The sequence below is a fragment of the Lynx canadensis genome, chromosome E1 (genome assembly GCF_007474595.2).
Source record: "Lynx canadensis isolate LIC74 chromosome E1, mLynCan4.pri.v2, whole genome shotgun sequence".
NCBI lineage: Eukaryota > Metazoa > Chordata > Mammalia > Carnivora > Felidae > Lynx > Lynx canadensis.
In genome coordinates, this window is record NC_044316.2 from 15,678,605 (window position 1) to 15,694,829 (window position 16,225).

At 54.2% G+C, this 16,225-nt stretch overlaps 1 protein-coding gene across 4 annotated transcripts in view; it reads right to left on the minus strand.

The window, feature by feature from the left end:
- Window positions 1–16,225, minus strand: part of ABR (ABR activator of RhoGEF and GTPase) — a 185,770-nt gene that overhangs the window by 24,468 nt on the left and 145,077 nt on the right. For all 4 annotated transcript variants that reach the window (XM_030296602.1, XM_030296601.1, XM_030296604.1 and 1 more), the window contains 2 exons: window positions 14,584–14,681; window positions 14,043–14,174 (listed from right to left, as the gene is read on the minus strand). In XM_030296602.1, coding sequence (XP_030152462.1) covers window positions 14,043–14,174; window positions 14,584–14,681 — 230 coding nt within the window. The remainder of the gene's footprint in view (window positions 1–14,042; window positions 14,175–14,583; window positions 14,682–16,225) is intronic.

The window sequence follows — 16,225 nt, forward strand, 5'->3', positions numbered from 1 at the left end:
GACCAGACATGTGTGGACTGGCACTCACAAACCTTCTCTTCGGAATGTAAAGAATAACGAAGTTCTCCAGTGGGGCAGCCTCCTGGGCTCTAGGGGTCTGAAAGGAACTGGTCACCATGGGCCATTCTCCAAGGACATGAGCAAAAGCCAAGAATGACACTGGTTACAAATGCCCAGCAAGAGGTGCCCCTCACACAGCCACTTTTAACAGTGGCCGCATGCACTTCACCAGAAAAACCCCAAACAGTTTTGTGCTGCCGTGGGCAGAGCCACTTTGGCAAAGGGCAATCAGCCACTTTGTCTGGGCTGGGTGGCTCGGAAGACAGAGAAGAACGAACTTGTTCTTTACCCTCAAGTTGGTAAACATTCTAACCAGAGTGAGAAATGAATCACCAAGTTAGAGCCTGGTGTTGGGGTGGGGGGTGGGGGGAAGGCCCCCAGATGGTTAGGGTACACAAAACCCAGAGACATCACATTATGCAGAGCTGGGCTCACAGCAGGAAGGAAACCAACGTTTTCAGGATGCCAACCACGAGCCAGGTCTCATGCAAAGGGCTTTCAGATATCCAACTGCATTTAGGCCTTACAACTTTTGTGATGCCTGTGTTACTGTCTCCGTTTTCTGAGTTTTGAGGACTGGGGCTCAGGGAGGGAAAATTCTTGCCTGAGGTCACACAACTGTAGCTGGGGAGTGACAGGTCTCTTTCAAAGCTTCTGGTGCTCACAACTGCTGGGCCTCACTGAAGTGTGGCTGGTTCCTTTTTTTTCCTTTTTAGAAAATTATTATTTATTTATTTGAGAGAGAGAGAGAGAGAGAGAGAGAGAGCGAGTGCGTGTAAGCATGAGCAGGGGAGGGGCAGGGAGAGAGAAAGAGAGAATCCCAAGCAGCCTCCATGTTCAGCATGGAGCCCGACGCAGGGCTTCACTGCAAAGAAAGCCAAGACCTGGTCATAATAAAAGCCACCCTTTACCGAGCATATACGGTATGATGGGCACCGTGCTAAACCACATGGATTAACTCACTTCGTGATTCCTCAACCTTACAAAGTAAGTACCAGCACCCCCATTTTCCATTTGAGGAAATGAAGGAGACCAGAAGTTGAGCACCCTACCCAAGGCCATGCTGGGTCCAGCTAGAACGGGTCCGGCGGACAGCACCACTGTCGTATCCTGTATTATTGCAGGATCTGGTCCTGCACTCCCTCTGCCTGGCGGGTAGAAGTGGGGTCCTGGAGCTCTGCTGGGCTCTGGGTGTCCCTGCAGGGTGGCCGGGCCAGCTCCATCTGTTCTAGGGCTCCACACTCCACACCTGCTTCTACACAGTGCAGACAGGGCTAAGCTGCCAAGGCTGCACGGAGTCTCCTCACATCTGAGCCAAAGTTGCCCAAAGTCGCAGCAGCTAAACATGGCCGGCCCATGACACCTTGCCCGGTACTGCCTGAGGGGGAGAGAAAGAGACCCACAGAGGCAGGGACATATCTGTGTCCCCTGCCCAGCTGAGGCCTGAGGCCCCCTATCCTTCCTGACCCATCCCTAATCTGCCTCTCCCAGGGCACCAGATGCTCCCTCTGAAGAGGGTCTTCCTCCAGTCCCACAAGGGGCCAGGCAGGTTCCCCACCCTGGCTGTCACAAAACCCATTCCTCCAGGAAGGTGTCACTCACTGCTACAGTCTTCACTTCTCCAACTCATTCATTTCATTCAAGAGGCGCTGACTGAGGGCCTGGCTATGTGCTTTACCCTGGGTGTGGGGCTGAGGAATCATCACAGACATGAATCGAAAGTCTGTGCTTGACAAGGCTGAGAGCCCAAGAGAAGAGCAAGACATGGGCTTAAATACCTTTAACAGGCAGCAGAAAAGCACTCCTTCACTTGACACATATCAAGTGTGTGCCTACCATGTGCCTGCCATACCCAGATGGCCAAAGCATCACCTTAGCTCTCATGAAACCCAGTCTCAGGCCTTAAGAAGAGCACAGATAAAGTGCAATGACAGTTGAAGGAAAGGAGAGAAAATTTCTAGTCAGAGGAACCGCACAAAGCTTCTTGGAGGAGGAGGGGTTGGCATGAGCCTTGAGAGCTGTGAAAAAAGGCCATCCGCTTGGCTTTCCTCTGCAACCCTTCAGCTGACGTGCAACCGCTGGTTGTGTAACTGGCTGGGAAGGTGCCATTAACATCTCTGACCATGTCGGTACGCTTGGTACCATCAGCTGGTTAACTTCAAAACTGGCCCCTTGCTGGCTTTCTAAGGTTCTCTTCCTTCTATCTGGGTCATATGCCACAGGGTACAGTTTACTCCCCCAAACTGCACCCTGTGGGACAAGGTGTGCCTCCCCCACCGCTGGGTGTGTGGGAGAAAGGAGGCAGTCTAGATCCTGTTCCCAAAGCCCTATGCTTGCCTGCCATAGGAACCCCAGGCTCAATACTTGTCTGGGTAAAGCAAACTCTGATTGGGTGAAAGCTGGCCAACTGGTCTCCATGGCGACATAAGCGCCTTAGCAGATGGGTAGCTGAGTTGGGAGGCTCTTCCCTTGAGATGTTCATCTTTCCCTTCCTCCCTGTGGGCTGGGGGCTCTCTCTGGGACAGCATAGATTTGCCTTCTCTTCCCTAAGCCTGACTCACTCCTTCCTGGAATCAATGGTCTAGGAGCAGGCTGCAGGGGGGTTTGTGCAAGACAAATGTTCCCAGTCACTTCCTCAAAAGCGACCGTCTGAATTCCAGTCCCTCCAGCCCACCACAGACCCTTCCTCATCTTTGCTGGATGGGCTAGGCTTAGGCTGTCCTGACCACCCAGGGAAGGACTGCATCCCCTTCCCCCTTCTGTCCATCCCTTCCGTCCAGCCACACCTGGCAGAACCCGCCGCTGAGGACACGCAAGGGCCCCCTGTCTGGATAAACAGAGCCTGGGCGGGAAGGCCCACACGAACAGATGTCGCTGTCTTTGGAATTAAAAACATTCCTAGTAGACTGTCCTGTCTTCCCTCATCCCTTCTCTGCACCCCCCCCCCCTTCCAGGCTCTCTGCAGAAGGAACAAGAAGGGCCGCCCTTAGGGAGGTGCAGGGCCCTGGGTTCCACCTAAGGAGGGGTATATATCTGGGACGGTTGGGGCCAGGCACCCAGCACAAGCCTGCATGATGCGAAATCAGGTTAAAGTGATCAGTAGCGGCATCACTGAAGAAAAAAAGGTCAACAGGGAATAGATGCAGCCTGAGATGTGTGGGCAGGAGAGGCAGGGACTGCCACCAGTGCTGCCTTGGTGACAGCTGGGGGTGGGGACGGCTTCCAGGCAAATCCTCCAGCCTGTGAATGCTAGGAGGAAGGTTATTTCTCAGGACTTTGGGATGCTGCTGCCACTTCTCTGGAGTGACCCCCTTTTCCGCAGAAGACTTCCCTCTTCTCCCCCGGCCCAGACTAGAACCCTGATCCTCTATCCCTGGGATTGCACTGAGGATGGGGAGCAGAGCTGGGGAGCAAGGTGGTGGACAGCATGATGGAGTCTGAAGCTGGAGGGCTGCAGAAAGGAAGCCCGCGGCAGTCCCCGCCCAAAGACAGGCACAGGAGCCCAGCCTGAGAGAACCAGCAGGGCCAGCAGCCGGAGCCCAGACAGACCGGGGCCCTCGTGCAGGGTGTGCAAACTGGCGGGGCAGGTGGTACATCCCAGAGCAGCTGTGAGAAAGCACGAGGAGACTCCCCTTAAGATTCCTGGCTCTGTATCCCTGCATCCCTAATGTGTGTTCTCACCTCCTTCTGTACTTATCCTATAGAACTATACCAATGGCACATCCCTGGCAACCCCTAGTGATTCTCGTGGCATATTTGGTCATGGAAATGGCTGGAAAATCCACTGGAGCCTTTGGGAACATCTCGCTTATCTAAAACAAATCCCACCCAGGGACAGAGCGGGAAGAGCACGCCTACCGTGTCCTTCTATTTGTTCCCCATACAACTCATGGCCAGACCAGCACCCAGACCCCCTTGGCTTCTTGCCTGTTCCTTCTCACCAGAAGGAGGTATGTGGCCAGGGTCTCCCAGCACAGTGTTGGGGGAGAGGCAGGCCCCCCTCCCGGCCCCAGGCCTCATGCTGAAGACACAACAGCCTCAAACAGGAAGGTTTGAAAGTAAGTCAGGATCCAGTGAGCCCCTATGCCTTTTTTCTCCTGCTCTATGATTAACCAACTCTTTTCCACTCAACTCTCAGCTCCAAATGAACAGAAGAAAGCTCCTGGGAGCCAGGGAACCTAGGCAAGAGTCCTGCCTGGTCACTGGAGACTCAGGAGCCTCTTTCTCTCTCTGAGCTCAGTTTCCACACCTGTTAAAACAGGGGCTTGGACCAGACAAATGGTCATCAATGAATTTTTTTTTTTTTTTTTGCAGAGGACACTCTCTGCCTTTCTTTCCAAATGAAATCTTATACCAAAGTCTCCCTGCCCCCCAGTCAGATAAAAACAGAAGAAAGAAGAGGCCCCTGGCTAAAGCCCGGGGTGGATGGGGTGCTCCAGGTCCCTCCCAGCAACCCCTAAGCTCAGTAGGCAGAACCTGGAGCCCCTTAGCCTCCTTCCAGGAGATGGTTCTCATGAGAACTGCTGTTTCTCTTAACCACAGCCATTGGCCCCAGCTTGCCCTCAGGGCGGGGAGATGTGGAGGCTGGGGAGATGAGGGGCTTTTTAAGGAGACTTCCGGGTCAGAGTCCTGGCTCTGAAACTCGTGTCTTATCTCTACTTTTCTCTCTGCTTTGGGAAAGCTGTGGGCCTCTGCTTTGCTGGTGTGGGTTCCCTTCGGAGGCTTTCCAACTGGATAACACTCACCGAGTCATTCAGGCTGGTGCTTTCTGGGTCACCTTGGTCCTGAAGCCAGTACAGCCCAGCTCTTGCCTCTAAGGGTATGAGCAGGCTAGGCTGTGCCCAGCCTCTCCCGTCCCAGCTCACGGGAAGTGGGCTGCGCCTGGGGGTCAGACCCTTGCGGAGTGCCACCACTGCTCACACCCTTCAATGCCGTGGCAAAGGCTGGGCTGCAGTGAGGGGCCACGGTGGGGTCTGAAGCACCCACAGTGAGGGAGGCTGGCAGACCCCATGTGAGGTGCCCCATGTGAGCATTCATATCCACCTCAGCCCTCACTCAGGGACGTCCCTGGCAATTCCTCTACTAAGTCCTTTTCTCAGAGATCTTTTCAAAAAAATCAAAAGCAAGACCACCCAGAGACCAGTTTTTTTTTATTTCTAGGAAGATAAAGTTGCAGCCTCTGCCCGCAGGGAGCTCAGCGGTTACTGAAATGTACAGTCACCTCTGTAATCTCATTTAATATTCACATGGGTTCCAGAGGAAGCACTCAAGAAGAGGTCACCTGAGGCCACCTTGCTATTAGGTGGTGGATCTGGGATCAAACCCAGCTCTTCTGCCTGAGTCTGGGAGCCCCCAGAGCTGGGAAGACAGCACCCCTCTTGTGATTTGTTGAGAAGCTGGATATTCTCAGGCCCTGAATGAGTCAGTTCCCAAGGTCCTCTCTGAATTAGCTTCTCTGCTTGCCACCCACCCGAGAGTTGGGCCTAGGGAGTGGGCACCAGGCCTGCCCTCAAGGTGGCATTCCCAAGAGGGGCAGGAGGGCAAGAGGGAGATTCCAGCCTCCAGCTGTTTCCTATTGAATGCTTCCCATCTCCAGAATCCACTGGGGCAGAGTCGCCTCCCCAAATCAGGAACTCCTGGGAGGCAGAGGCAGCTGAGCAAGGGTGGAACGAGAGAGGTTGTAGAAGTGTGGGGAAGTCTCTGGGTAGCGGGGCACTGGCCTTCCCAAGGTATCCCGCCCCTGGATTTCCCCCATCCTGCTGCCTGCTCTCCAAGTGTAACTGAGGCATCTGGACCAGTCTTGAGAAGTGACAGCAGGTGGGGATGAACAGCTCTGAGACGGGCAGGGGATGGGGTGGGGCAGGACAAAGGCTCCAGTCCCAAGGCCTCTGGGAGGAGGCAGTGTCTGAAGCAGGGAGAGGAACAGTGCTGGCACCAAACCTCCCCTGTCCCCATGTGCCTCTGGGCTGGCCTGGTGGTGGTGGCAGCAGCAAAGAGAAGAGCCTTGCGTGGGCCAGCTCTGAGAACAGCAGGCAGCAGGGATATGAAACGCAAACTCTAGAGGCAGACGCTTCCCCTGCTTGTGCACATCAGGACTGAGGCTGGGTACAGGGGAGGACTCCACCTTCCGGGGGGAAAGGCCGGAACACCATTCCCAGCGTGGCCACTGCAGCGTCCCAGGGGAGGGAACTGCCTAGCATTGTGGATGCCAGGCCAGGGGTTGAGGGCTGGGGTGGTGGAATGAAAGGGAAAAGCCAGCCGCAAGGCTTTCTCATAGCTGCCCCCCACACCCTTAGGTAAAACCAGGCCATTCCCAGGATCCAGGGGCCCAGCAGTGGTCAGCGCAGCCCGAAAGACGATTGGGAGAAGGTGTCAAGGACCCACATGAATGTCCCTCTGTGATCCCACCCAGGGAGGGACCCTGGCACCTCCTGGCACCAGCCATGAAGAACCAGAGTGGGCAAGAGCTAAAAATGTCTGGGTCAACCAGGTCTCTGCCCCAGAGCCCAGGCTCCCAGAGCAATAAAACTGACATGCCTGGCCCTCCAGCAGTCAAACAGGCGACAACAGACCCCTCAAGGGCCAAAGAGAGGGATGTGGGGTGGGGGAGCCCTTGACTCCTGCCCTAGCAGGCTCCTGACCCACGCTTACTCTGAATTTCCTCATGCTCTGCAGAGTAATTGAAACCAGAAACAACTCTGGGCCAACAATGGCCCCTTGTTCCCGGCTCCTCACTCACTTTGTGCTCTGGGCCTGACCGCACCATGCCAAGCTGAGAGCTGCACCAAGGGAAGAGCCCAGAGCTGCTCAGTCCAGGGTCCAGGCAGGGAAATCTTGGCTCTGGGTGGTAAGGGGCCTAACCTTGCCCTCCAGCCTACTCTGAGGTCAGTTCATCAAAGCCGGGTCTGACCTTCATCAGCATAACAAAATAGATATGGCCTCAGCCAACCTAAGGTCTATACAGAGGGGGCCACTTGCAGGTGACAGCCTTTGGGAGGGGGTGCTGCTTGACGAGCTATACCTGGAGTCCCTGTAGGAAGGTGGAGGACAATGTACCTGGACCTGCCAGTTTGGGCAAAGGGCTGTCATTATTAGATGAGCACGGACTCTGTGCCAGCCCTGTGCCAAGGGCTTCATGGACTTCCACATTCAATTCTCATTAGGACCCATTTTACGGATGAGAAAACAGAAAATAAAGTTAACTTACTCTGTTCTCCCAACTAATGAAAGAAGAAAGCTGAACTCTGAACCCCAGATCTGTTGGGCCTCAAAGGCCCAACGACACTGACATATCAAAATTCTCCTCTTTTGTTTACTACATGCTGAGGTCCTGTTCACTCTTCGTATCCACAGCACAGTGCCTGACACTTAGAGGGTGCTCAGTATGCAGAAAGGCATGAAGAAGCTAGTGAAAGCATGGCTCTTTCAGGGAGGCTCCTCTGAGCCTTACAACAAGCTGGTGATGAAGGCAGAGTGGGAATAGTTATCCCCATTTAACAGATGAAGAAACTGCAGCCCCCAGATAGCAGTCTTCTGACCCTCAGCGTCAGGGTCACTCCCTCCACACTCAGTACATATAAACCATGACCTAGGGAAGGGCAGAGGAGATCCGAGGAAATAAGGGTCAAGGAGACAGGGATGCCTAAATTGGGGGAGAGAAAGCCAAGAGGCAACTGTTTTAACCAGAAAAGGCTAATAGTGACCAGTTGGTCCTCCACTTGTGGGGCCCTGCTTTCTGGTAATAGCTGGAGACCAACGAGCAGTTGGCTGGGGGTGGGGAATCTTGGGTCTGGAGAGGAGGAGGCTATGAAATCTCCATCCTCAAAGACCAGGCTCTTTTTCTCACTTAAAAGGAAGCAAGTCTAGGGGCTCCTGGTTGGCTCAGTCGGTAGAGCATGCCACTCCTGATCTCAGGGTCGTGAATTCAAGCCCTACATTGGGTGTGGAACCTACTTAAAATAAAAATTTTTTTTTAATTAAAAAAAAAAAAAGGAAGAAAGTCAAAAATAACCAAAATGTCCATTGGTGGATGAGCGGATAAACAAATTGTGGTCTATGCATTCAATGTTATTCAGCATTAAAGAAGGAAATTCTGGGAGGGGTGCCCAGGTGATTCAGTCAGTCAAGTGTCCAACTTTGGCTCAGGTAATGATCTCACTGTTTGTGGGTTCCAGCCCCATGTTGGGCTCTGCAGTGACAGTGTAGACCCTGCTTGGGATTCCCTCTGTCTCTGTCCTTCTCTGACCTGTGCTTTCTCTCTCTCTTTCTCTCAAAATAAATAAACTTAAAAAAAAAAAAAGAAAAAGAAATTCTGCGGGCCCCTGGGTGGCTCAGAGCCGCCCACATCGGGCTCTGTGCTGACAGCTCAGAGCCTGGAGACTGCTTCGGATTCTGTGTCTTCCTCGCTCTCTGTCCCTCCCTGCTCACGCTCTCTCTCTCTCAAAAATGAATGAACATTAAAAAAGTTAGTTTAAGAAGGAAATTCTGACACATGCTACCACATGGATAAACCTCAAAGACATTATGATTCCACTTCCATGAGGTCCCTGGAATGGTCAAAATCACAGACAAAAAAAGTAGAATGTGGTGGTTGCCAGAGGGGTTACCTTTTTTGTTTTGTTTTGTTTTGTTTTTTAAAGTAAGTTCCATGCTCAACATGGAGTTTGAACTCATGACCCCAAAATCAAGAGTTGCATGCTCTACCAACTGAGCCAGCCGGGCATCCCCTGGAAAGTTACTGTTTAATGGGTATGGTAAGTTGGGATGATGAGAAAGTTCTGGAAAAAAAAAAAAAAGTTCTGGAGATGGCTGGTGGCAATGGTTGCACAACAATGTGAATGTATCTAATGCCTCTGGGTGACACTAAAAATTATTAAAATGATAAATTTTATGGTACGTATATTTTACCACAGTTGAACAAAAAAGAGGGTCTAGATATTGTCAGATGTGCCCATCAGGGCTTTGTGTCCTAGTACTGAAGGCAGGGGACTGGCCTTCGTGACCTCCTCCTGAGTGTCATTTATAATAGCTCTGAACCCTCACAAGCTTCCAAGAGGCCAGGTCAAGAATGTTATAGAAACTATCCCTTTTCCCCTTCTGACATGGGCTCTGCACTTTGGAAGGGAAGAGGACAGAGGCAAGGCATCCCATCAGGCCTGAACTCTGCAACTGGGGGTAAAGGGCACCAGGATAGATGGAGCCTCCTTCCTGGCCTGGGACCCTGCCCCTTCCCACCCCAGGGTCTTCAGTACTCCCAGGTGAAGCCACCTCCTACCCTGGGGTGTGTGTGTGGGGGGGGGGGGGCAGAGCCAAGGGTGGGGGCTGTCGCCATGCCAAGTCTGGCTGAGCTGAGGAATGGGGGTGGAGCAGGGGCATGGAGGGGCTCCTCTGGCTTAGGTAGCTTCTAGGTCTCAGACTCCTCTTTAGTCTGGAGTCAGTGGCAGGAACCGAGCTATGGGGTCCTTAGGGACAGCTCTCCCCTCAGGCCATGCCAGTCAACAAGGGCTGGGCCCTGGGAATATGCTAATCAGCCAGCGGGTAGGTCCCAGTTGGGGACAGCACATCTGGAGCCTGGAGTAGCATAGTTGGAAATAGACTGAGATAAACATATGGGAGTCCCCTGGGGCCAGGGAGCCAAGGCAGACAAAGGGGGGCCTCCTGGCTGAGAGGTTCCTCGGTCAGGCGGGGGTGGGTCCGCAAGGAGGAGGCAGGCAGTGGGGGTGGCCTGGACAGAGAATCTGGACATACTGGCCTCTTGGGTCTGGGGAACAAAGGGAGGGCTCCTGACCGTGGAAGAGGAGAAATGCACTAAGCTGGGGGTGGGGGAGGCTCCAGGAAATTTGTAGTGACAAAGGGCAGATCCCTGAGGGTCACAGACTGACACCCGCCCCATCTAAGAGCATTTTCTTTCATTCATTTGCCCAGCAGCTGACCAAGCATGACCAACCTGGGACTGGGTCCCTGAATTTGGAGCCCCTGCTCAACCACTGTGGCTCTGTCACTCACCCTTTCTGGTCTCAGTTTCCTTCTCGGCCCAAAACAGGATTGGATTAAATGCCCCCTAGGAGTCCTCTGGCCTAAAACCCTCCTGATCTCTTCTTTCATTCATTCCTTCAATCTCCCTCTGACTTGTGTTACTCACAATCCCTCCTGCTCGGGGCAGGCGGGTTCTTTAATTTCCTGGGACGCTCCCTGCACATCCCTGTCTCCCAGCATGGCCACAAAGGCCCTTTCCCCGGAATGCCCTGCCCACCTTGCTAGAATAACACAGAACCTTAAAATGGCAATTCATGTGCTGGCCATTATGTAAAATGATTTTTATGAAGTATAAGATCTACTTTGGGTAATGTAACAAAAAAGGTAATTATAAAGACTACATACAGCCCCAGAAAAAAGGGAGGTAATGATATTACATGAAAATAGAAAAAATACAAAATATACACTGTGATTAAAGCTATATAAAAATTTCTATGCCTGCGGAAGGGAAAAGGCACAAAGTCGAATGGCTGTTTCAGAGGAGTGGGAGGAGGGATGGCTCGTGATTCCGTTTCAAGTCCCTTTACTATTACTGCAATTTTCCTTCTAATATAAACACTGCATTTGGAATTTTAAAAAATCCAGGGCTCTCAAATCCCCCTCACTCCACCTCCTCCTGGGAGCCTCCCCGATTCCGGCCCACGGTGGTCTTTCCTTCTTTGAATTCCTGCTGCACGCTTTTCCATCTTATTCCACAGGGAACAGCGGCAGGCAGGAGAACGTCTGCAGAGGACAGGGCTCCAGCCTGCCTCCAGTTCTGGTTCTGGTCCTGTCTCCCTCCCCACGGGCAGCCTGGCGTTGGACAGGTCACCTACCCCTTTGGTGCCTCAGTCTTCTCATCTTTCCAACTGCGATCGCTTTCCTCTCCCACAGGGTACGTGAAGACCCCTGAGAAAACAGCTTCAAGTGCTGGGTGCTAGCTCTGGGGTGCTATCACCATCATTACTGGCATCTTGTTGTGCTCTCTTGTGGCTTGGCTCTCCGATCTTGAGGCCAGGCCCCTATGGATCTTGGAGCAGCCAGCCCATGGTGGGTACACTGCAGAAGGATGGTAAGTCCCCCACCCCTGGCTCTTTTCTCCGCAGGCATGCTCATTCTGCTTCTTGCCAGGTGCACCAGGCGGTAAGCATCCCCTGCCAATGTAAAAGGACTCCAGACTAAAGAAGGACTAGGCTCACTTTATACCACAAAGTGGGGTGCTGGGGCAGAATATCACCCTGGCTCCTTCTCTGGGCCACTAGCCATGCCAGTGCCCTGTACCCAGCCTGGGAGTTTCCTTGATGGAGGCCCGGGGGATAAGGACACGGCACAGAGAGGGCATGGTTGCCCTGCACACACGGTCAGCAGAGGCGACGGGCCTCAGTGTCCTCACGGGGAGGATATAATTGTCATTTTCCTCGCAGAGCTGTCGCGAGGATCAGAGGAGATCATGTTTGGGAACGTGCCTCCAAGAGCCCAAGGGCTGGACACACATGTGATCAGTGCTGCCATCTGTCTGCCACTAAATGCTGTCCCGCACCCCCAGCCTGCTGCTCCAGATTCCCTGCCCCCACTGCCACAGCAGGCAAACGCAGAGAGAGACTCGTTTCTGAGCAAACACCTGGAGCTCAGGAAACGGAATCCCTCGCTGTCCTTTGGATGGGCTGAGTAGGAAGGGGCTTAGAAAGAAGGTGGCAGACAGGCATGGGCCTTCTTTCCCCTGCCCCTCCTTCAGGTCACCCAAACATTACCAAAGATGGCCCCTATGGCAAGGCCACCTTTAGCTCCATCCTCAGTGCCCGCCAAAGGGGAGCAGAGCCATGTGCCAGAGCCTGGTGCCAATTCCTTTCCTTGGACACGTGGCATAAAGGGAGGTGGGAGCAAGATGTGGGAACAGGCTGTTCTGTGGCTCCGCGGGGCCTGGCCACATGGGACTGGCTCAGCGCAGGCTTTCCACCCAGCCTGGTGATCCACAGGGGCTCTGTGGGGCATCACGGGGGAGCAGGCTTTATGAGGCATGGCGCACACTGGGCAGGACACCCCCACCCCTCCCTGACCCACGGGCAGGAGGGCAAGGCAGCTCCATAGCTGAGGGCCAAGGGCTGCGCCCTGGGGAGGAGAGGGCTGGGAGACTCCAAAGTCCTCCAGAGAATGCTGGCTCTCAGCTGGCCGCTCATAGGCCCAGGTCAGCTGGCAGCAGGAAGGTTTGTATTTCTTTTAATATCAACTCCCAGGCATTTAACATTCCTCGAAGCTTAAACACAGAAACATTTTCCTTACCAGACTGTGCTTTCTTCTCTGCCAAACATAACCTGGCTTCCTCCCCTTCCCCCAAAGCCTCCATCTGCTCCTGTCTCCAAGATGTAATGATTTATGGTGTGTTTCCCCTGGGGCTTGTGAGGCTGACAGAAACGAGGAGGAGGAGGGAAGCAATGGAGCTGGAAGTCCAGGTGGGGACGGTGCCATGGGGCCCTGGAATCTGGACTCTGGGGAGGGGGGGTCAGTTGAGGGGGCTGCCCTGGACACCCTTTTTAACTCTCCCATGCCACGGCCACCAATGGCCCAGGAAGCGTGGCAGTCACTTTCTTGGCTGGGTATCTCCTGGGGCTGAGCGGGCCAGCCCCAAACCCCTTCCCTGCCTGTCCCTCCGGCCAGCCCAGGGATATGGAGACGGGGCCCCCACCCCTTATGTCTGCAGGAAGTAGGTTCTGAATTTACAGCCCTCTCTCTCATCTAAATTAATGAAGGACTGGCTTGTGGTTGCCTGGCAGCCCTGTTTCCCTGGTGACAGTGCTGAAGAGCGGGTCCCACAGCATCAGGAACGGACACGCACAGGAACACGGGGCGACAGGAGGCGGATGGCCGGGCCCCCACCGAATAATGCCATTCCCCTGTTCTAACACTGAGGTGAAATAGGTGGGAGAAGGAAGAGGCCCATATGGGTCCCCAAAGGGCACTACCGCCAAGAACTTTACCCAGCCAAAGCCAGATACCAATCTCTGCAGCCTCAACAGGGCAGCAGAGAACAAACACTTCCTTTGAAAAAGCATCATTCAGCCCCCCCTCCCCCATCACACCTGGGGCAATTAAGCTCAGAGCACCTAATGCCCATGGGCTCTGTCCCAGTGCTAGTTACTGCTTCCCTTGATTTCGTGGTCACAGAATCCACCCCCAACAAGGCCACTTGTGTCCTAAACAGAAGGTGCCAGATGGAGTGTGGATGGCTCCATGCTGAATGTCATCCCTCCAAACCTGCATCCTCTTAATAGGTGAATGAATAGCAGCCATCTTCAAAACTGGCAGAATGTTCCAGAGACACAGGCTGCAAATAAACAAGGCTTTCAAGAAACACAGCTGAGGCACATATACTCTTACCCTGACTCAGGACCTGGCTCTACCAATACCCACAGAACCTACCCGAAGCCAATGAACTCCTGGCATGAGTAAGGCCCAGCAGCCCTAGCAACAAGTCAGAGACCAGCCCCCAGCAAGCCAGCTGGGTCCTAAGCCCTTCCAGCTTAGTGGCAAATGCTCAGGGTCTCACTCCTCCTATGCCAGACAGTGCTAATCAAACACAGCATTCATGGATGCAATATAGCCTCAGAATCCTTCTCAGCACAATGTTCCTGGGAAAAGCCGCCAGCAGATCAGAGTGGAGATGTGACAACCAAGGTAGGAGTCATCTCTCCAGCCCCCCATGCAGGAGTGTGTGTGATGTACCTGAGCCAGCCGTGAAGCCCGAGGAAGCAGGCACACGTGGGCTTCTGGAGCTAGAACAAGATGCCGTCTCCAGCAGGGGAGAACAACCACCTTGGGGAACTTTTCTCAAACCAGCTTTAGACCCAAGTCACAAAGGGCCAAGCACCTTAGCCAAGAGGGCAGGTAGGAAGGACTCCTTCCCAGTGGCACTGCCTCTTGGCAGTGTCCAGAGCCCTGCCTCGGTGCCCTGGCCGCGCCCGAACCCTCACCTGGATCTGTCCTTTGCCCATGATCTTGTCCACGATCTCGTTGTTGTCCTTGTTGACCTTGGTCTTGTCATAGCACTTTTCGTAGCACAGGATCCTCAGGGACTGGGAGCCCTCCAGCTCAATCTCAAACTCCTGGGGAAAGATGGTACCACGATCCTGAAACTCCAAAGCTGAGACACAAAGCTTCCTGGCAGGTGGGGGCCCCAAACTTGCAAGGTGAGAAAGGGGTGAGGGGGGCCCATGAGGAGCACATTGCAAGGCATGGAGGAACTTCCTCTCTTTCTGGAGCTCCAGAGGCCTCCAAATTCACTGATGAGGTGGAATTTGGGCCTGAGCTGAAAACCCCATGTCTAGACGTAAACACGGTATCAGACACCAAATGAGCAGGGAGTGGAGAGCAGAGGGGTTGGAGAGAGAGAATTCGCCAAACCAACAGGCTCGGCCACCCCCAGCCAACAGGAAGTGAGCACGGGGAGTGGGGTGGGCACAGCTGGTGATAAGCTCAGGGGTCCCTGTGGGGACACCAGCCCCCTCCACTCACCTCATCCCATTTGGGCTCTGTCGTGTCCCGGAACACCCTGGTTTTGGCTTTGCTGACAAAATAGCCAAAGGAATCCACCTCCAGGGTGCAGTACAGGTCTGCAGTGGGGACAGGCAGAGACACATCAAAGTGAGGTCTGAGACTCAGGACCTCGGGAGGGAAAGGGGGATAAATGCTTCTGTCCCTCCCAGCGTTCCTGCAGGGCAGCCCTCAGTGTTCCCCTTTCCACTTCTCTGCCCTCTTCTTAGCTGGTTCTGCCCCTCCCGCCTCATTCACCACCCTCCAGCTACACTGGCCCCCTCCCTCCAACGTGCCCAGCTGGCCTCACCTGAGGGCCCTTGCACTTGCAGTCCTTCCTCCCTGATCCTGGCTTGGCTGCCTCGTCCCCACGAAACCCGTGGCCGAGGTCTTCACTGACCACGCAAACTGAAGAAGCTCCCCTCTCCCCTCCCCCTCCCCGCTGATCCCACGTTCGTCAACAGGGCATCTGGCATTGGAGGTGGGAGGCTCTGGAGGGCATTTGGCCCCTGGGCGCTGTAAATCTGGAGCAACCCCCACTCACTGTGACAAACCCAAAACGCCCCCCGCCTTCCAAAAGCTCGGTTTGTTTTCTTCATGGCACTCAACTTTAACTCAAGTTATCTTTCTGCCCGTCTGTCTCCCCTCACTACATCGACACCACACAGGCAGAAGCCCGGTCCTCCTAGCCACCAGTGTACCCTCGGCACCAAGGACAGGGCCTGCACAGAGTAGGCACACGGTGAGTATTTGCGGGATGAATGAACGAAGCAAGCTTTTACCACCACCCCAAGTGCTTCAGGTGACAAAGTGGTGGAGGGCTGGGGTGGGAGGAAGGGGAGTTTTCCCTAGTGTTTCCACCTTGAACTGTGGCCTTTAAGGCTGAAAATCTTCTCCCCTCCACTCCGGGATCCAGCTCATGCGGCCACAACACTGGGTAGCCACCCCAGGCACTCTGCAAATCCACAGACTCCCTCTGGAGCTCAGACCCTGGCACCCCATCCCCCTCCATGGGACCTGTCAAGGTTGTTTCCCAGGGTAAATGGTGCTTTGGAGGTGCTTTGGGGGTATTAGAGCCAATCCTCTGACTTGTGAATCAAGGGGCAGAGGTCAGAGGGTGGACATACATGCCCCTCCCAGGCCCCCGTTAAAGGGCTTTCCCCAGAAAGGAGAGAGGATGGGGCTGCACCCGAGTTGTCTCTGGCCGGGTGTGATGCAGACCAGATATAGCTGGGTATCAGAGCACACTGGAATGTGGGCACGGATTAAAGCAGGAATCACGATGGTGTCTACATCCCAGGCCTGACAGGGCAGATGTAATGAACTTATTAGGACAAAGAGCCATGGTTGAAGATTCATGGGGCCTAACCCTGTGGACTTAGAGTGAACACGTGAGTGGCTCAGGAGGCCGGTAGAGGGAGGAGGTGGGGACACTCTGGAGGTCAGGAGAGGTTTTGTAGCAGCTCACCTCGTGTCTAACCGCCTTGACCCAGTTTGGGAGGCAGAACATCTATCTGCCCTTGGAGAGCGGGCCACTCTCCCCCAATGAGCTGGCTCCTGGGGGCCCACGCTAGCAAACAGGGAGCAGAGAGACAGGGTGAGGCACCTGGGCAGTGTGGGTCAC